The sequence below is a fragment of the Kwoniella dendrophila genome, chromosome 7 (genome assembly GCF_036810415.1).
Source record: "Kwoniella dendrophila CBS 6074 chromosome 7, complete sequence".
Lineage (NCBI taxonomy): Eukaryota > Fungi > Basidiomycota > Tremellomycetes > Tremellales > Cryptococcaceae > Kwoniella > Kwoniella dendrophila.
The window spans coordinates 1,492,758-1,513,690 of record NC_089482.1 but is presented as its reverse complement, the minus strand read 5'-3'; the positions used below and the strand labels follow the sequence as shown (position 1 = coordinate 1,513,690).

Genomic DNA, 20,933 nt, shown 5'->3' with positions numbered 1-20,933 from the left:
ATCGATTCGACCTTTGTAGCTTGTAGTTTCAATTCTATATCGATATTATAAGGTAGTATGCATAGTTGATAAGTTCGTTAAATCTGAATATGTGGAGTTAAAGGTAATCACCTACTGTATTAGATTATTGGCTACAATGAAGACCATCGAAGAGGAGAGAACCGTCCGTCACTCACGATTGACAACTATATCTATCACAATTTCATTGTAAACCAAACTACTACACCTCTTTCTTCTTCACCTGGATTTGACATATTTTCATTATATTTATCCCATCTATTTTCATCATTATTTTCTTTGTTTTCATTATTTTGGATATTTGAAAACCCATTTAATCTAAATTCACCTTTAATATCAATTTTAAAATTTCTTTGTTTTGCAGATTCAATAAATCTTTTCAAAGGTCCTCTACCTGTATGTAAACCTACTGTTATATGTACAATACCATTTTCAGGATTTATCAAAGATTGAATAGAATCTAATAGTATTTCATGTGTTGATGTTGTCCAAATTACATCTGCCGCTAATATAATATCAAATTTGGGTTTCTCCTCTTTTGAAATTTCCGTATCTATATTACTAAACTCTTCCGTTGAATAAGGTGATATAGCTTCGAGTAGTGGTTTTACATCTTCACCCCAACAATGACCTAATACTGTCCATCTTTTACTGTTTGAAAAGTTGGTCATGACATCTTGATCTCCCTGAGATTCGATTTGTTGAGTGACTGAATTAAAGTTTTCATTCAAGATATCTACTACTTCTTGGACATCATAATCTGTAGATACTATCTCCTTACAGTTCTTCAGATACGTGACTATACTTGGTAATCCAGCTGATGAACCCAGTTCGATAACATTCTTATTTGACACATCTATATCACCTTTCGATATCAAGTCTGCTAAGAAGATAGAAGAAGGCCATATCAATTGCGCTTGTAATGTTGTGTATAATGAAGATGGTGGTTTAGGTATTTTCAACTTGATGTGTTTTGGGATTCTACCATTTGAGTTTGGGTTTGGTGTTGAGCTTGATGATGGAGGATAATAAGTGAAATAACCATTAGAATCAGATTCAAATCCTATAGGTGGTATTGAGAATAAAGAAAACAATGATGTATCGAATATATCTGTTGAATCTTCGTCAACTATATCTTGATTTGTTTTTGACTGAACATCTGTATCACGTTTGTCCATACCGCTTGATAGGTAAAGATAGAAGTTGAGCAGAAGGAGTTCTATGCTCTGGTGTGATGAATTGGGCTCCTATAATATCTGGTGTACTATATGTTGGTTACTCGTGTAAGCTGAGCAGTACTAGTGATTTCGTTATTGCGGTTCTCTTTGAGCTTTATGCTTTATGATCGAGTAACCGAACCGTGCCTTGTGGGACAGATATAGATAAGAGATCGGCCATACTCAGCGGCGAGCACCGTGGATAAAAAGCTGCCACAACGGCGTTTGACAATAACCCATCATACCATGCATTATACAGTCAGGTGTTGTATTGTATGGTGGTCCATCAACGTTCCCCCCTCTGACAGAGTGTCGCGTCAATTATGAGAGTGGATTTGATTCCGTTCATCTAACAAGATTTGCATCAAAGCATCAAATATGAAGATAGCGCGTAACAGTAATAGAGTATATTATCCCTTGCCACCTCCATTCCATATCTATCTACTGACGATACACACACAATCTCTCCACCTCTTGTATAATTTTGATTTTTCACTCCTTATTCTTGTTTTTGTTTTTCTTCTTGATCAACTTCAAACGTTTACCCATACACAATGTCTCAATCACAAAATATTCAAGGTAGAACAGATCCTTCATTGGATGTCGCACCTACACCACAAAACACACCTTTGGATACAGGTGTATTACAAAATAGACCTGCTAATTTAGGTCAACCAACCGTTGAAACTCTTGCTGAAGGTGAAGAATCTGATGGTGATGAAGATGATGAAGATGTTAGTGGTGCAAACCCAGCTTCTTTATTAGCTAAAGTGAGTGTCAAATATCTTTTTTATTTATCGATATTTAATGGAAATTTTGAGAAAAGACAACAAAAAGAAAAAAGGGGGAACGTGCGATGTCTCAGAAATAAGAAGAAATTTTTAGAAATATATACTATACTTTACAATAATAGTCTGAGTCACATTTAGGGCATCAAATATCCACTCTACATGAATAAGGTCATGTCACCACAAAGGCTTATGGTCCTTGTTCCACGGAAATCATCATCAATGGCTTCATGATCTCGTTATGTTGTTCAATCAACAATGTCTTTAAATGATTTGCTAACATCACTTCTATCTTTTCAGAACCCAGCTCTCCTTGCCCTCGCTCAATCAAAACTTGAAGATTTGATCGGTACATCATCAGGATACATTGAATCCCTCCCTCCCGCTGTCAGAAGAAGAATTGATGGTCTTAAAGGTGTTCAAGTTGAACACTCCAAGATTGAATCTGAATTCCAAATGGCTATTCTCGAATTAGAGAAGAAAGTGAGCATCAAGCGCAACTGATCAAGAAAGGTTAATCTCTGGGTTATATAGCTGATTTCATTTTAAACTTTTTAGTTCCTTGGTAAATTCTCACCACTTTACGAAAGACGAGAAGCTATTATCTCTGGTAAAGCTGAACCAACCGAAACTGAAATCGAAGCTGGTAAAGCTTCTGATTCAGATGATGAAGATGATGAAGAGGAAGGTGCTAAAGTCGAAGAAATCAAAGATGAGAAAGATGCTAGTGACATTAAAGGTATTCCAGAATTCTGGTTAACAGCCTTGAAGAACCATGTTCCTATCTCAGAAACCATCACCGATACCGATGAAGCTGTAAGTTGAGCACCACATTCAATCTGAATCATTTTTGCTGATCTTAGCTGTGATAGGCCCTCAAATCCCTTACCGATGTCAAACTCTCATACCTCGAAGATGGTCAACCTGGTTTCAAACTCCACTTCATCTTCGCTACCAATGATTTCTTTGAAGATACCGAATTAACCAAGACTTACTACTACCAAGTGAGCCTATTCGACTCTTGTTGACATAGAATCTAGCTGACATGCTCTGCAGGAACAAGTCGGTTACGGTGGTGATTTCGTTTACGACAAAGCTATTGGTCATGATATCAAATGGAAGGAGGAGAAAGATCTCACCAAGAAAGTAGAAATCAAAAAGCAAAGAAACAAGAGTGAGCTCTTCGCTTGAGGACATAACCCGATTATAGCTCATTTTCGATTTACCTTTTAGCTACCGGTCGAACCCGAGTGATCAAGAAAGTCGTTCCAACAGACTCATTCTTCAACTTTTTCAAACCACCTCAACCACCTACACCTGAATCACTCGAATCATCCGATGTTGATGAAGATGAGCTTGAAGAACTTGATGCTAGACTTGAAACCGATTACCAAATCGGTGAAGATTTCAAAGAAAAGATCATTCCTCGAGCTGTCGATTACTTCACCGGTAAAGCTTTAAGATATGAAGGTGAATTCGATGAAGAACTTGATGAAGATTTCGAAGATGAGGACTTTGATGATGATGATGATGAGGTGAGTGACGTATTCCTCATAAATTGCTTATCGCCATGATTTTACTTGAACTGACGTATGGAAATTTGACTAGTAGGATGACGAAGATCAAGGTGAAGGTTCAGCTGCTGCCGCCGCCAATCCAGATTGCAAACAACAATAAATCAATAATCAAAAATCAAAAAATGAAATCGAATGCAGAACAAGTAGAGTTGAGCGGATAATTCGAAGATGGCTCTTTTGAGGTTATATATCATTATTTTACATGTTCTCTTTCTTCTTTAATTCATAAAACACATTATCCTGCCTTCTAAAATGTTTATAGCTTTTCTTACCCTATATATCCCTCATTACTAAATGGTCTCGATGTTAGAGTTTTTCTGGCCAGCTTTGGGCAGCTCAGTAACATGTCTGTTAATGATGGAAGCATACTAGGTTTCATGAGATAGTTATCCGTGTGCATTGACCGCATGAAGGTACATATCGCTTCTCCCGTCTCAAACGAAAAGTGACTGCACAAGTCATACTACAAAGATATGGTGCCGCATGCATGCATTAAAACATTTTGCGGTATACTTCGGGCTACTTTTTTGTTGATGTTTTCAGTGATCAGTAAGCGAAGCGGGGTGTGAGTTTATTAGTTTATTAGTTCATTCCGGTTCATCGGCCCCTCTTATTACTCCCTATTCTCACGTCACCAACTTGACACTTTTCGTAGTATTATTTCATTTCAGACTACTTATCTAATCATCATCCTCTTCATACTTACATACTCCATTTGGAACAATAATCTCAACAACCTGCTTGTCAGTACCCAAACACCACTACACCGTCACTCCTTGTCGTTTTACAATCTATTATAACTGCTTTTCACCACTAGCTTCACGCTAAGCCATCTCTCTTCGGCTTGTCTGACAATCTGTTGGCCGTCTGCTCGGATAACCAATTCCTTTCCAAGTGGTATTTCAGAGTATCTCTGTTCAACCCGAATAACAATAACAATAAGTTTCACTCATATCAATTCTATAATATTTTGTATCATTTGAAGTCTCAAGGTGATCACATCGCTTCACCTTATCGTCAGTTCTCGCCCAATCTTTTTTATCAGAAGAAAAGTCAAACGAGGAGAAATAGCAAAAAAAATAAATACAAAATGGGTTGTTTTCCATGTAATAATCTACAACCTGAAGTTGCACATTTAAATGCATGTTATCCACCTTTTAAAACTATTTTAAATAGTGGACCAGAATTTAGACCATTATCACAAGATTTATCAAAATTAACATATTTCGCTACGAATAAACCATCAAAATTAGCTAAAATAGGTGAAGAATTAGAAAAAAGAATTGAAAAAGAATCTTCCAAATCAACAAATGGATATTTAAAATATAGAGCAAGTTTATTAATTTCATTATCAATTTTAAGAGCTTTATTAATTGAATGTAAAAGAGATATTTCATTATTTTATAAATCTACTTTAAATTCAATTAAATTTGCTTTAAATGTTAAAGTATATCAATCATCTTCATCTTCTGCTACCAATAATAATAATGAAAAATTAGGAGGTTCTTCTTCTTCTAATGATTTAGGATTAGATTTAGAAGTTATCGAAAGAGCTTTATCAGCTTTTACTGCTTTTACAACTTTTACAGATGGTAATTTGATTGGTTTAGATGAAGGTGGAACAACAAAAATTTATTTAGATATTTTAAGAAAATTCACTTCAATGGCATATTATATTGATAGTAAAAAAGATATTGAACAACAAAATCGTACAAGATTAATTGGATTAGCTGGATTAAATGGATCAATTTTATCTGATTCATTATACAATTCATCAAATTCAAAAGATTTTCAAAATCAAATAAATATAATTTTACCACCTATTTTAATTAATTTATTTGATAATTCCATAGAAGAATTAAAACAACAAACATTAAAAATTGAAGATGATCATAATACGAGTAATAAAGATAAATCATCTTCACCATTTTTTCAAGAATTTAATTCTAATCAACAAGCTAAAAGACCAATAAATGATAGAAGAGCACCACCTTCAATACATTCACATATTATAGGTGAAAAAGGTCCAACAACAAAAGATGTTTTAATAAAATGTTTAAAATCTTTTAATTTTTTAATTCAACAATTAAAAGTTACACAAATTAATATTGTTATTGAATCGATTATTTCTTTTTTAGATAAAACTAAAAATTGGAATCAAAAAGAAAAATGTCAATGGTTAATCGAAGATTTAACTTCTCATATTATATTACAATATAGATCAATTGTACCAACGAAATTAATTGAAATTTTAATTCATATAACTGATTCTAATATTACACAGGATTCTTCTTCTTTTTCTGCTGATCAAAGTCAGATAGTAAATACGACAACTTTAGAAAAGAAATCAACTTTATTATCAATGATTTCAACTATATTAAATTCAACGATATCTTTAGTCGGTTTAGGTGTATCTGATTTATTAGGTAATTTAATTACATTAATAATTAGAAGAATTAAATTAGATGAAAGAGATTCTTTATTACCTTTATTAGTTTCATGTATATCATCATTAGGTACACATATTTATTATTCAGATCAAATTAATGATATTATTGAAGAAATTTCAATTAGAATAGCTGAAATTGATAATAAAGATAAAGATAGATCAGAAATTATTAGAGTTTTAATTAATTGTATTGTTGGTGTAATGTTAACTGCTGATTCAAATGATCAAAAGCAACAATATAATAACGGTGGAACAGGAGCTCATACAAAAATGATTAAAATGCAAGATATTGGAAATAATGAAACTATAACGGATATTCTAAGAAAAGGTTCTATTTCAATGGGACAATCAGGATCAATATCAATAGATAAAGGTAAATCACCCGTCAAGAACAATAATCATTCTTTAATACCTGAAACTCCATTTAACGAAATTCCACCTTCATCAAATATACAAAATAAATCAAATAGAAGAAATTTAATTTCACCTTTAATTTGGCAAGAAACTTTACCTTTATTATGTGAATCGAATTATTCAATTAGAATTACATATGCAAAAGCTTTATTACTATTTTTAGAAACTGAATTAACAAGATCATCAATTAGATCTCAGAAAAATAAGATAGATTCATCAATCTATAGATTCTGTAATGCTTTAAATGCTACTATATATACTTTAGCAATGTCAAATTCATTAGGTTCAACAGGTTACGAAAATGATAATGATATTTCAATTTCAAATTCAAATTCAAATTTACATACACCAAATCCAAACACAAATAATACTAATGGTGAATATGAAGCAGAAAGTAATGGTGGAAACCATACACCTAGGAACACCGCCAATACCGATGGAACTTTGAAAGGAGTATCATTCAATTTGATTTCAGCTACACCTTCTTCATCTACTCCACCACCAACACAAAATAATGATTTCGGTACGTTATCTACAAACGGTACTACAACAAGTGGGGGTAATACTACACCTACCACTACTGGTAATAATGGTCAACATAGACAAAGAAGACAAAGTAATAGAAGACCTTCATTACCTTTAAATAGATTACAATCTTTTGTTCAATTAGATTCATTTGAAAATGTTTCTACACCTTTAGATTTTTCAATTGTTTTAAAGATATTAGAAGATTTATTTATAATTCAACCTATACCTTCATTATTAATTGGTATACCAATGTTATTATCTTTAGATAAAGATGCAGGAAATGATTTAATAAGAAGATCAAATGATGGTAGATCACAATCTTGGGTTTTAGAAAGGAAAAGAGCAATAAGAGAATTGGTTTGTCAGATTTGGGATAAAATTGGTGAGAGATGGGGGCTGGGTGATATTAGAGAGATTGCACAAAGTGTGAGTATAACGTCTTCAAGTAATAACACTATAATCCATCCTTCAACTTCAGTCTCTTTTGATCATGTTTTTTTTTTTTTCATTTTACGGTCGGCTAATTCCATTCTATAGGCCCTTGCATCTCTGCCCGAACCATACTACATCCCACCATTACAACCTTGGACACCTACAGCAGATTTAGAATTACCTGAACCTGCCGTATCATTCGTGCCGTATGCTTTAGAAGGAGAATCTTCTTCAACGCCAAAACCAATACTTGACCCTGAAGTGTTATTAGATAGTTTAACTAATTCTGTGACTGTTCAAAATGCTACTGGATTAGATGCATTGAGTCTAAGAAGAAAATGGCAAGCTCATTGGAGTGTTGAGAATGCTATCAAGGATTGTGAGTCTTGGTTTTTTCTTTTACTCCATTCCCATCATACAATGAAGACATGGAAGCGGATCCGTTCATTGACTTGTGTATATTTCATTTGAAATATTCTAGCTGTCGAAAGATACTCTTCAGGAAACATAAAACCTGAAGATCATCATATTCATAATGATATAGCAAATGTATTGATGAGTATGAATAACGGTTCATATCAATCTTTCGGTAATGGAAATGGTAGTATAAACAGACCTGGAAGTAGAAGTATTGATGTTGGGGATTTAAGAGAAGCTTTGGGTGAGTTTAATGCTATCCGTTGTGGATATGCATCTGTAGGTAGAGGCTGACTTGACTTTTACCATTCATTTAGGAGGTAAAATTGAAGATCCTACAACATCTACACCACCATCAATAGTTTCATCACAATACATTAACAATCAAAACGAAGATTCAATGATAAAATCATTATCTTCAAGAGGTCAATCAAGAATCGTTTCAAATACCCATCATCACAATCAAAATTCAGATGTAAAAGAAGTATTAAAAGATATATTTAAAGATAAGAAAAGATCTAGTTTAGGAGGTAATTCTAATTCTTCTTCTGCTAGATCAAATCATAGTCATAATCCACATGCACATAGGATTAGAACCGCTTCTGCTGGTTCAGGTTTAGGTAAATCACATTTATCAGAAACTACAAATATAAATAATAGTTTTATACCAAATGGTCATTCTGAAGTAAACAATCTTGATAATAATCATAATAATGGTGGTGAAGCTATACAACCTCAATCGATAAATAAAGTAAATACAGTAAATGGTATAAATAATAGTAATAATAATTTAAATAATAATAATTTAAATTTAGGTCAAGTTGTATCGTAGAATAAATATCCGTTTTTATAGTTTTAATCTTTATTTAGCATTTGTAAAACGCTGATAATTGATATACAGAAGTATGTGTTTTGATGTTTTTATTCGATTATATGCAATTACAATTACATGTTTTGTTGATGAACAAAGATTATATAGATCGTCATAATACAAAGATGAAACGTAAGGGAAAGAGAGATGAAATAAATTGTTGGTCAAACATGTTCCATTGATCGGTACAGCATGTTCCTTGAAGGGCAAAAGTATAATTTGATTTTGCAAGTTTGGAGAAAAGCAAAAGTCGATATTGTAGAATAATGAGTTGTACTACATTTATCTATAATTATTATTTGATTGATAAATGAGAACGTTCCTGCTGTTTGTTTAATTTAGCCATTGACAAGTATTCGTATCGATATTTTATCGCTCATCATCCTACTAATAATGAAAGTATTCTTCTTCTTCTTGAGATTCGATCAAATGACTTATACTGATATTTCTTCTATTTGAAGCCATTACACTGTTATTGATGAGATTCGCTTTTGCTTCTCGAGTGATGGCGTAAGGCTTCCAATAATCATCGATGTATGAACCTCTATCCAAAGCTGTATCTGATGGAATAGTACTTCTTACTGAGGATTCTGGATAAGAATCGTTTGTTTGAGCTTGACTTGAAGAAGATGAAGATGAGTTTCTTGATATTTCGCCTGCATCTGAATACGAGTCGGGATGTTGATTGACCTTATTATACTTGTATTTATACTCAATCATCGTACCAGGCTCGTTATGCATGTATGCAGGAGTAGGTGAAGCAGAGAAAAACACTTGTCCATTCATTGATGATTCTCCAATTGGCTCTCTGGCGTAATCTCCATAATTATAATATCTTTTATGACCATATTCAACAAATGGAGGAAGGCGTGATATGTCTCTCTCTCTTTCCGGTTCGAATAATGAAGTGTGTTCTTGATCATGTTCGAACGAAGGTTGGATAGGCGGTAAAGTGTATGAGACTGAATTTGAAGCTGAGGCGGAATCGGTGAGGCTGGCGCCTAATGGTGCTGTTGACATTGGATTAACTCTACTGGCATTGTAATTGGTACTTGTTGAATAACGGTTAGCATAAGCATTATATGATGTATCACTTTCTGTTCTGAATGAACATGATACACCTCTCTTTACACAAAGACCACATGCCTGTGATCCATTACCATCGCACTGCAAAACAAGTAATTCATTCGCAAGAATCAGAATTGATTATCCGTTACACTTCTTCTTGTGTTTCATTGCCAAATACAAAATCTGATACGCTTACCCTTTGCTTTCGTCGATGGCAATTAACACATGCAGTGGATAATCTACCTCTTCTTCTTCTACCTTGGCCTTGATGTCTGACTGAATCATCATCTGGAAGAGTAGCTTGTATAGAAGATTGTATATTTGAGGATAGTAGTGGCGAAAATGGTGTCGGATATGTTCTTGGTGAAAATCGTCCAAAATCGCCGTTATGTATATGATTGTGAAGATTTGATGATGGTATAAGTTGAGGATGATGTAGATGATTGTTGTTATAAGTTGTTGAAGGAATGACAGAACGACCGTTACTTTCGGGATACTCATTTCTACAATTAGAATCTTCTCTAGGGAGATGTATTGCTTTAATTTCTGCTTGAGAAGAGGATTGTCGATTTCCTCCTAAGTTATGAAATGAGGGTAATGTAGATCGATATTGAGCTTGATTATATTGATTCTCTGTATGGAAAAGTGAAGGTGATCCTCTTGATTGGAAGGGATGAGGGGGGAAAGTAGGAAAAAGGGATTCTTGCATGATGGTACAGTATGAAGCAGTGCAATAAGTTTGTTAGAGTATGTGATCAGGAATTAATTGTACAGACAACTTTCGTTTTACAAATTAGATAGATGATTATTTTACACTTCTAAAACAAGATGACAATGAACGATGGAGATAGATAAAGAGATAAGTGAGATAGAAAGTAAAAAAATAATCAGTAATTATAAAGATGCGTTTGAGGGAGAGTAAAAGTTATGTTCAATTAGGAGTGTCTACTACTGTTGACTTATACTGTACATAGGATCGATCAAAATTTAAGGTTAGTTATCAGATGTCGGTAAAAGGGATTCATAGGCTATCAATCAATCAACCACCAATAATTAGCTTTGTCGTACTTGTTTTTTTTTTGTCTGGCGATTGATGAATAACTCACTTTACTTTCATCAAGGCATCTCTGTACTATTTTCATTTATTAACTTATCGTTGTTTCCGAGATAAATAAATTCACACACAAAGTGACCCCGAGCGTCACATTAACCCGTCCGTCCATCAATCAAAATTAAATTCAATAAAATCAGCTGATCGTCGAATAAGCCGATATGTAAGGAAAGGCGCAAAGCCGTCAACGGAACGGGGAAACGAGAAAAGATGATCATCACGACAATCAGAAGGTAATCAGCAGTAAGTACAGTACTAGTTTCCGAAGTCTGGACTAACGGGCATAAAGAAAAGGTGAGTAACGCTTCATCATGATGATGAACGCTATGAATATCAGGTAGATATCATACTAAAAGAATTGTCCCATTTTTATACTTCTAAGCAATTACAATAGAGGACAAACATGAAAATGTCAACATGCATACATATCAGATTAAGATTAAATAGTATGAATTATTCAAAGGAATGACTTGGAAATGGGAAGGCGTGATGATATAGGACAAGTTACAACATCTCTCACTGGTTATAATGCAATATATGAAAAAAACAAAAATGATCGAGGTATGTATACAGATAAACCACTCTACATCGGTATACGTCTAATTTCATCCAAAGTCCAACCAGCTTTTTTCATACTAGCTGCACCTAAATCATGGACTTCTTCGTCAAGATGTCTAATTTAAAAAATGAAATGTACAATCAGTATTTTTCCTTCTGCCTCAGACAAGCTACAGAAGAAATCAGGAATTATCATGGTGAATTGTACTCACGTAAAAAGAACTTCCTTGAATCCATCCATTATAGATCTCAATTTAGCTGGATTATACTCTGAAGGATTTTCTAAAGAATTCCTCAAGAATGCATCGTATTTATCTAGACCTATTCTCGATTCAATAAATACCATAAAATTAGTAAGTCTACCTCCCTCTCGTTCGAATCACAAGTCAAATCAAAGCTGTTCGGAATTATATAACATACCATCATGTATTCCTTTATGTTTCTGTAAATGTTCACCTGATTCCCTGGCTCCTGCCTTGAACTGTGGCATTTTTTTAGCTAATACTGGGAAGATGTATGTTTCCTTTTAATGAAGAAAACACGTCAGATCAGTTAGACTGGGCATGTCAAGCAAAAAACAGCTAGGTGCTTAGATGTAACGATGACTCACTTCCTATGAACGATCATCAAGGATCAAGGATCAAATTAGCACAAGATGTCTATCTGACACGATAATTATGAACGATATTGACTTACTATACGATGATGCATATCCAAATGTGAATATAACTGTTGAGCTTCTCTCAAGAATCTAGGTAAACTCATTCCTTCTTTATGGAATCCTCCATCTGCTAACTATACGTTATGAAACCAATCCAAAATCAGCATAATCAGTATTATTGATTCTCGATGCTCATTAAGAGATAACATGAATACTTACAGTATATACTCGGTTGAACTCGTATCGGAAATGCGAATGGAATTGATCCATATGAACAGCTAATCTACAATTAAACTTTACTCCTCAGTATATGATCGATCTCAAAGGACACTCATGATTTATAGATGCCAACTTACCTATTCCATTCCTTATCTTCTCGAGAAGGCATCGTATTCAATTCAGCTGGGAGCGTATTTATCGATCTAGTGGCAGTGGATTGCGTTACGACTGAGGCTGCTGATGTAGTTGGTTTATATCCAATAATCGATTTTATTTGTCGTAATCCTACTACAGCAGTAGTAGTACCCTTGAAAGGGTTAATATGATAGAGAATGATTGAAGAGAAAATCACTAAGATAGCTATTATATAGCTTGTCTTGAACTTTGAGCTTGGAAGTGTTCCTTGAGTCTGGACTGGTTTGTGGGTGTCAGTGATCGACGCTGTCATACGACGTCCGTTCAAGTATAGCAGGTTAGTATGAAAAGTGTTGAAATAGACCAGATTGGATATATCTTATTCATTTATACTTATTTCACCAACTTCTCCCTTTATCCTATACATTTGCCGTCAAAATGAAAACAAAACAGCATGATGAACACCGAACCAATCAATCAGTGAAAAGTTAGTCAGCCTATTTCCGGCGGAAACTGGACGGAGAAATATGATCAACACCAGCCTGACATTTGAAACTCATATTTATCCGGCTTGACACTGAGCCTGATATGCAAACCTGTGGATTGACCCTGAATGGAGAGGATGAAGCAGGTGAACGATGCGTCACAGTTCAATACGCTTGAATGTTACCGTCACAGCTCTGGGACATCACATAGACGTATATTTGGTTCAATTCTCAACAGGAAGAACTATTTCCATCCACATCAACGCTAGCTCACAGTAATATCAGCCAGAAGGAAGTGTATCAGCAAAATGATTTTATTAGAAGTAAGCTCTATGCCCACTTCTATCACCTATCCGCGAACGACAAGCTGACATCATGTCTAGTCCCATAGTGTTATCATAAATGATGTACTTACCGATAGGTTCGAGAAGTGAGTGAGCATTTAAGAAGAGAAACAAGATATCGGACATAATAACCATATCAGCATGATTGTCATATATATAAGTATAATGGATATCTGACTAATCATATCGTATTGCTTTCTTTTGAATAGAGCATCAAGAGCAGATATACAATTTGTAGATTATGATAATGTACGATTTCATCTAAGTACACCTGAAACAAAATCAAAAATATTATTATCAATGGGTATACAATGTTGGCCTGATTTATTAAAATATGGTGCAAGAGAATATTTACAAAATGAATATCAACAATATTTATTACCTCAAGAACAAACTGAACCTGAATATGATGTTAGTTTGATGATTGATTTAGAACAATTACCTGAGAGTGTTGGTAAGTTGTATATACACCTTGAATCCTCAAACCCTCCTTCATCCTTTACGAGTCTATAAAGTATGAAATAGATATATGTTGTGGTGGCTTGACTTGACTTGACTTGAGGAGTAGAAATACTTACTCAAAACTTGATATAATTTCTTTTTTATGTAGAAGATCGAAATTCGTTAATATCGAAATTATCACATTTAAAATCTGTAGCAATGTCATCACCTTTTTTATCTGCTTTTCAAGAACAATCAAATTTACAAGCTGGATATAAAGATGCAGGTGGTGCACAACAAAAAGATTTTACATCTGAACAATCTGCAGAAACTAAAGGTGAATTAAAAATTATTAGATATAGAGAAGAAGAAGCTATTTATATTCAAGCTTCAAATGATAGAGTAACAGTTGTTTTTAGTACTGTTTTCAAAGAAGAAACTGATAAAGTTTTCGGTAGAGTTTTCTTACAAGTGAGTTTTTGATCTCAAGAACTAGATTGACGGAATCAAGTGTAAAGAGAGTTAGGATGCGTTTAGTTGGAATGCAGAAAGCTTAATTGGAAGAGAGAGTATAATTACTAGAAGTGACTTTTAGAATCCATCGCATTCAGTCGATCAAGTCAGACGTGTGAAAGGTTATGAATCGAATTGGAAATGACATAAGCAATAGAAATACTGTCTTTTGGGGTCTACAATTGTACTGCTGGCCGATAAGAGTATATACGATAACAACCTATCCCACTACCTGCTTACAGGAATTCGTTGATGCTCGTAAACTCAACGCACTACAAAACGCACCACAAGTAAGGTATTCTAATCGAGAACCACCACTTGAAATTAGACATTTACCTGGATTACACAATGGTGAAGATTGGGGATATGTGACATTTGGTGAGTTTACATCATGATACTCGATATCACAAAATTCACTCAATTCATCCCCATAAGTGAATATGAAATCGTTCGCTAACATGGTTCTGTAACTTCATTTGATAGTATTATTCCCTCGACACTTCTCCAACCCAACACAAGCTCAATCAACAATCAACCGAATTCAATTATTTAGAGATTATTTACATTATCATATTAAATGTTCAAAAGCATATATGCATTCAAGAATGAGATATAGAGTAGCTGAATTCCTTAAAATCTTAAATAGAGCTAAACCTGAAGTTGCAACTGCAGAAAAGAAAACTGCAAGTGGTAGAACTTTTAGAACTAGATAAATAGTCCGGAAAAGAAAGGATTCATCCAAATGAGAAGGGAAAAAAAAATAGTTTTTTTCAGTTGTAATGCTTTATATTGATATGGATAATCAAGTAAATATGGATTATCCAAGTAGAAGTGATTTATGAAATGTATTTTGATATTACAGGTATCCCGTAGTGTCCATAACATGGTACCTAGCGTGAATATAATCAAGGCATACCGCTTTTTGTGACAAAACGACATGTCAGGCTCGTAGAATTCATAATGTCAACTTCAGCTTGCTGTTTCCAACTGTCAATGCTCGTTTGACAATGCATTGTCCTCCTATTTAATTGTCACTAAATTAACGCACAGATGACAATGAGGTCAATGTTATCCATGAGGCCGAGAAAAAAGTAAACAGAGTGCCTGTCCTAGATCAGCATTTTGACTAAAGGAGTATGACAACATAAAGGCTGTATACCGTTGTTTTCATCCATTCCTTGATATTTTGTATTCATACTGTTATATATACATTCGAGAATAAGATTTCGGCTCAATGTTCCCGATACAATAGTCGAGGTAGATACTGCCGAGATCTTTATAACATTACAAAACGAAGCCAACTGATAAGATATGAGCTTGAATAAATATAATCACCTTTTACTGTACTCGTACTGTAACAAGATAAACAATCCGCGTTTTGTCCTACCTATCCTTTGAAACCGGGTTGAAAAGGGTCGAATTTGATAAGAGGCGTATTTATTTTTGAACTTTACTTCGTTCCATGAATTCATCATATATGTTTATTTACTCTGTATCTAAGTATGTAAATGTGCAGTACAAAATACCTGCTATGAACATGTAACGAACCTTTTAAAATGTATGTTGAAGAAGATGATCATATCGTAAATTCCATAAGTTTACACAACAAGTCAAATGTTTCATAAGATGCAAAATGGTGATAAACAGACGCGAGAACGAACAACATCGTATTCACTGTAGTTAAGACAGTTGTATGATTTTCATAAATGTTACCATAACAGTTAACCTTGTCTCAAGAGAGTCAGTCATATTATCATCATGCTGTAAGGTTAAGAGCTAACCCTACAAAGTGAAATATCGGACTGATTGGAACCGGTCATCTAACAAAGAGTATGAGGTATGTTTTGATTGAACATGTTTTAACCCATCTGACAGGTAAAAAATCATAAAAAACATTTGTTTATAACCAGGATAAACCAGGGTATTTAAAGACGAGTGATGCTGTTACACCCTATTGCAATATCCCATTAATATTTCACATAAAAACCCGCGTCTATACCACGTGGAATCAGGTAATACATATATTGTTTTGTTTGTTCTTTTGAACGGGATGTTTAGTGCGACTGCTTTTACTTTTACCTCCACTGTAACGAGTTGTTACCACCGTACTACAGTAGCAGATATTATATTTGATTCACATTGACCCTAATCCAGCCCTCTCTCACTCACAAGCTGCCTATAGCTACCTTATAATAAACATCGACATCTTTCAACCCTTGCTTGTTGTTAATATTATTATTATTATTATTACTTTACATTTCCTCTTCATATCTGCTTTTCTTCTCTTTTTATCGTTTCCTCTTCTTCTATAGTCATACATAGCTGAATTGTCATATAGCACATTCTCTTTCATAACTAACCAAAAACCCGCGAAATCTCACGAAACATCGACAGCGCAAAACACAGACTAGAACCAACACACCGGTAACCAAACTCAACAAACAAGAACCAAACCCTCTTTCACTCGCAAACACTCCTTGTTCCTACTTTCTAATACTTTACTTTTACTCTCTCAACTGTTTATCATTCAACTTGGTTTATCTGTTTTTATCTTCATCAAAGTGTCATCATACATACATTCATTTATATAACTAACAATTCAGAACCAATTTTCTTTTTTCATTTCATCCTTCTTCTCATTAACGTATATCATACATAAATCTCTTTGACGAATAAAACGATTTCATAACATATCATATATATATCAATAAACAAACTCGACTTGTCATTCAACCTTGTCTTGTTACAACCTATAACGGCAATCCCAACTTAGACCCCTCATTCAATCTTGAACCTTGAATTCTATTCAACATGGCCTCACGAGTAAGTTACACTGCAAATATGCATACTTGGGCTACTTACTTCAAACAATGCAACGCTAATTCTTATTCACATATATAGGCAGCCAATACTAGACGAGCAGTAACTCGAACACGCAATGACGAAAATGCTGCTCCTACTCAAGCTGGTCTAAAACCCAAAACCTCATTATCCCATCTCGGTCCCGCTCAAAAGGTTTCAGCGACTTCAACATCAAGTACGACAGGTGCTGTCAAAAAACCTGTAGCCGTCAAAGCAGGTGCTAAAAGAACTGCTTTAGGTGGTGTAGTAACCAATGTTATCAAAGAAGAACAAGTGGATGATGCCAAGAAACCTCGTAAGTTGTTGTTCACTTTAACTGGATTGACATTATTGACATCATTCACCATCATTTAGTCAAAGCAGCTGGTAAACCTTCGACAGAAGCACGACAACCTCTTGCCAATCGAACCAACAATGTACAGCCTACAAGACCTATCGCTTCAATCCCTCACAGATCCAAATCCACTTCATCCGCCGTATACCCATCCATCGATTCTAGTTTAGCTATAAAAAGTGAAGATGCTTTATCTGAGATGGATGTAGATACGACGAAAAGATCAGAATCTGTTACCACACCGATGGTGACAGTTGATGAAGAAGCTTATGAAGAATTTTCAGAAGAAGAAGAAGAGATGGAAGATGAAGGAGAAGATGAAGATGATTGGTTAAGAATGTCAGAAGAAGATGCTTACTTGGCTCAAGAACAACTTGAATTGATTAGATCAACTTTCAAAGATGATGTGGATATGTTTGATACTACAATGGTAGCTGAGTATGCGGACGAAATCTTCGCTCATATGGAAGTGTTAGAAGAATCTGTCATGCCAAACCCAAAATACATGGACTTCCAAACAGAAATCGAGTGGTGAGTTGTTGGATATCTAATAATTGTGTCGGAGTTCCAAATTTACATGTCGCGCTTCTTGTAGGACAATGCGAACAACACTTATCGATTGGTTACTTCAAGTACATTTACGATATCACATGTTACCAGAAACATTATGGATTGCTATAAATTTAGTTGATCGATTTTTATCTGTTAGAGTAGTATCATTAGTTAAATTACAATTAGTTGGTGTAACAGCAATGTTCATTGCAGCAAAATATGAAGAAATTTTAGCACCTTCTGTTGAAGAATTTGTTTACATGACAGAAAATGGTTATACAAAAGATGAAATATTAAAAGGTGAAAGAATTATTCTACAAACTTTAGATTTTACTGTTTCGTCCTATTGTTCACCTTATTCTTGGGTCAGAAAAATCTCAAAAGCAGATGATTATGATATTCAAACTAGAACTTTATCCAAATTCTTAATGGAAGTCACTTTATTAGATCATAGATTTTTAAGATGTAAACCTTCCATGATTGCTGCTATCGGTATGTACTTGGCTAGGAGAATGTTAGGTGGTGATTGGGTAAGTCCTTCTCATCCAGTTCCTGATAATTTACATCACAGGCTAATAACGTGTTGGGCAGAACGAAGCATTCGTTTTCTACTCTGGCTTCACAGAATCACAACTTGTAGCTGGAGCAACTATATTATGTGAAAGATTAGTTGAACCTGAATTTGATTCAGTTTACGTATACAAGAAATACGCCAACAAGAAATTCTTAAGAGCAAGTACTTTTGCAAGAGACTGGGCTCAAAATTACGCCTCCACAGCTTTTTAAAGTGAGTTATTGTATTTACACAAAACAATCGTAAGTTTAAGTCTCAGCGCATCCTCCGATCTGAAACTCAGGCTAATATTCGTTCGCTCTTGATAGAAATTTTAAGAAGGAAAAGCATTGACTCTTGTTTAATATTTCAGAAAAGATGAATCTAGAAAAGTAAATAAACGGAACTCTTCGATCATAACAGGGACTACCTAGGAATCCTTCTTTTTATCCTTATATACCTACCATTATACCATATACCAAGCTACTGAACCACTAACTAACTAAACGATTTTTGTTACATATGGACAATTAACCCCTCCTCCCATTCTATTCATCTCCTCATCCTTTTCTTCCGCTCAACCCAAATATTGGATTTTGTAGACCAATTTGAATATATATATTTATAAAAGAGTCTCATTCTAATTCACTTCTTCTTGAAAGGTGTATATACATATATATTTGATCTTGAAAAATGTCATTCTAAACATATACCAAAATAAAAACCTTTTTTTTTCTGGTTCAGAGTTATATTGCTTTTCACTTTTCACGTTCAACTTTCTTCTCTCACTTCACTTCACTTCAGATATACCAAGCTTCGTCATATAACGCAAATCGAAATACATGAATAAGGAAATGTACATGATGTTCCAAATACGTGATTTTAGTTTCTAACGCATAATCAAGGCATGTAGCATTCCAGCATATACCAAAGGTATGTTCGATCATTTACCTTCTGAGACATGAGTTTACAGGACAAGTTGGAAAAATTCGAATCAAGAATATCAGTTTCACATGAATCGCAATTCCCCTATAGTTCCATTCCTACCTAAGTATATATATACATTCAAGCGTAATCTCATGGCCTTACGTAGAAAACCAAGAGGTTTTATGCAAAAGCGAAGGGAGAAAATCGACAATGGCTGACTCCCATAACTGGGAAAAAAACAAAAACAAAAGATTGAAGGATAAGGGATTCGAACCCTTGCTCTTTCGAAGTGCGACTCGTAATTTCGTCAAATTAAGCCAGTTTAGAAGCTTGAATGCACCGCCATAACCACTCGGCCAATCCTCCTTGCTGCTTTGCTTTTTGTATGATATATATAGTCAAACTTTGAGGCCTTCCTAGACTCATGAAAGTGATTTGTGTTGTTTAAGAAGACAGTAAGATGTTGTGAATTTAGATGAAACAGTCACACCAAAAAAAAAAAAATGCAGAGTGGTTGTACTACTTCTTTTCTTACACGCTCCACAATTACCAGAAAAAGAGAAAACGCTCACAGACTTCACCGATATGACCACTACCATGAATTCAGTTTAAAACTGTGCGATGGGAGGCAAACATTTAACAGCGATTAATGTAGGAGGAAAAGAGGAAGAGGCACAGAAATAGATATATATTTGGTGGTCGATGGATAAGCGAGACAGTGACAAGCCAGGTGGAACTTGATGTGTATAAATGCCTAGCTTGGTAAGATGTTGTACGAGTAACCGGCGAACTCAATCAGGAAAAGACTTCTTTATAATATTATGAGAAGCCAAATTAGCTTACAACAAGTAAATATAGTATTTGTTGCATATTGCAATCAGCCCAAGTGATCGCAGGTGGGTACTCGTAGACGGTTCCCTATCTGCTGTTGATGCTGTAAATAGATGCTGTTCACGTATAAATGTAATGTTCACGAGCTTGAAATGCCTCCTGTAGCGTTTGTATTATCAGCCGGTTTTTGATGTTGTGCTGTAGAGAACGCCCTTCTAGTCAATAACGCCCGCTCTATCGTCATACTGTAGATAACATATTCTGCGTTAGTATATAGACAATTCAATGCAATTCAGATGCGATAGACTCAATATGACTATTCATTTCCACAAGGCGTAGATACCAGCTCATATATGTATGGAGATGTCAACTGCTGCATGTCAACTGGCGATATTAGGAAAATCTAAGGCCCAGAAACAATAATCACCTAATCCCTTTATGGCGGTAAACTTTGAGAAGGTCCGTACTGGCTCAAAAGGCAATTCATTTTATCCTATCAATTTTTGAATCTAGTTAGGTATTGTAAGTCAAATGTAAGTGCATACAACCTAGGTAACATTCCGTCCTGTAGGTTTAGAATTTGAGCAAATAGATGACAAAATCAAGTCAAGAAGGATTGGAATATCAT

The 20,933-nt window shown here is 34.6% G+C and overlaps 7 protein-coding genes across 7 annotated transcripts; 4 read left to right on the top strand and 3 right to left on the bottom strand.

The window, feature by feature from the left end:
* Nucleotides 1-194: 194 nt before the first annotated feature.
* L201_005766 (uncharacterized protein) lies at nucleotides 195-1,196 on the bottom strand (the record flags this gene model as incomplete). The annotated part of the gene is made up of 2 exons (XM_066221495.1): nucleotides 195-276; nucleotides 328-1,196. 2 exons carry the CDS (start codon nucleotides 1,194-1,196, stop codon nucleotides 195-197), a joined length of 951 nt encoding a protein of 316 aa, XP_066077592.1.
* Nucleotides 1,197-1,789: 593 nt separating this feature from the next.
* Nucleotides 1,790-3,700, top strand: L201_005765 (uncharacterized protein; the record flags this gene model as incomplete). Its single annotated transcript, XM_066221494.1, has 7 exons — nucleotides 1,790-2,005; nucleotides 2,324-2,506; nucleotides 2,582-2,839; nucleotides 2,896-3,027; nucleotides 3,080-3,197; nucleotides 3,257-3,558; nucleotides 3,635-3,700. 7 exons carry the CDS (start codon nucleotides 1,790-1,792, stop codon nucleotides 3,698-3,700), a joined length of 1,275 nt encoding a protein of 424 aa, XP_066077591.1.
* A 990-nt stretch (nucleotides 3,701-4,690) lies between these two features.
* On the top strand, nucleotides 4,691-8,672 carry L201_005764 (uncharacterized protein; the record flags this gene model as incomplete). The annotated part of the gene is made up of 4 exons (XM_066221493.1): nucleotides 4,691-7,417; nucleotides 7,529-7,802; nucleotides 7,905-8,084; nucleotides 8,158-8,672. 4 exons carry the CDS (start codon nucleotides 4,691-4,693, stop codon nucleotides 8,670-8,672), a joined length of 3,696 nt encoding a protein of 1,231 aa, XP_066077590.1.
* A 426-nt stretch (nucleotides 8,673-9,098) lies between these two features.
* On the bottom strand, nucleotides 9,099-10,488 carry L201_005763 (uncharacterized protein; the record flags this gene model as incomplete). The annotated part of the gene is made up of 2 exons (XM_066221492.1): nucleotides 9,099-9,878; nucleotides 9,976-10,488. The coding sequence occupies 2 exons, from the start codon at nucleotides 10,486-10,488 to the stop codon at nucleotides 9,099-9,101; spliced, it is 1,293 nt and encodes a 430-aa protein (XP_066077589.1).
* Nucleotides 10,489-11,473: 985 nt separating this feature from the next.
* L201_005762 (uncharacterized protein) lies at nucleotides 11,474-12,497 on the bottom strand (the record flags this gene model as incomplete). Its single annotated transcript, XM_066221491.1, has 6 exons — nucleotides 11,474-11,564; nucleotides 11,661-11,769; nucleotides 11,869-11,971; nucleotides 12,145-12,243; nucleotides 12,329-12,392; nucleotides 12,466-12,497. The coding sequence occupies 6 exons, from the start codon at nucleotides 12,495-12,497 to the stop codon at nucleotides 11,474-11,476; spliced, it is 498 nt and encodes a 165-aa protein (XP_066077588.1).
* A 759-nt stretch (nucleotides 12,498-13,256) lies between these two features.
* Nucleotides 13,257-14,959, top strand: L201_005761 (uncharacterized protein; the record flags this gene model as incomplete). Its single annotated transcript, XM_066221490.1, has 6 exons — nucleotides 13,257-13,271; nucleotides 13,332-13,378; nucleotides 13,502-13,746; nucleotides 13,903-14,204; nucleotides 14,489-14,624; nucleotides 14,730-14,959. 6 exons carry the CDS (start codon nucleotides 13,257-13,259, stop codon nucleotides 14,957-14,959), a joined length of 975 nt encoding a protein of 324 aa, XP_066077587.1.
* A 2,098-nt stretch (nucleotides 14,960-17,057) lies between these two features.
* Nucleotides 17,058-18,780, top strand: L201_005760 (uncharacterized protein; the record flags this gene model as incomplete). Its single annotated transcript, XM_066221489.1, has 5 exons — nucleotides 17,058-17,069; nucleotides 17,148-17,403; nucleotides 17,463-17,973; nucleotides 18,038-18,524; nucleotides 18,586-18,780. The coding sequence occupies 5 exons, from the start codon at nucleotides 17,058-17,060 to the stop codon at nucleotides 18,778-18,780; spliced, it is 1,461 nt and encodes a 486-aa protein (XP_066077586.1).
* Between the last annotated feature and the right edge of the window lie 2,153 nt (nucleotides 18,781-20,933).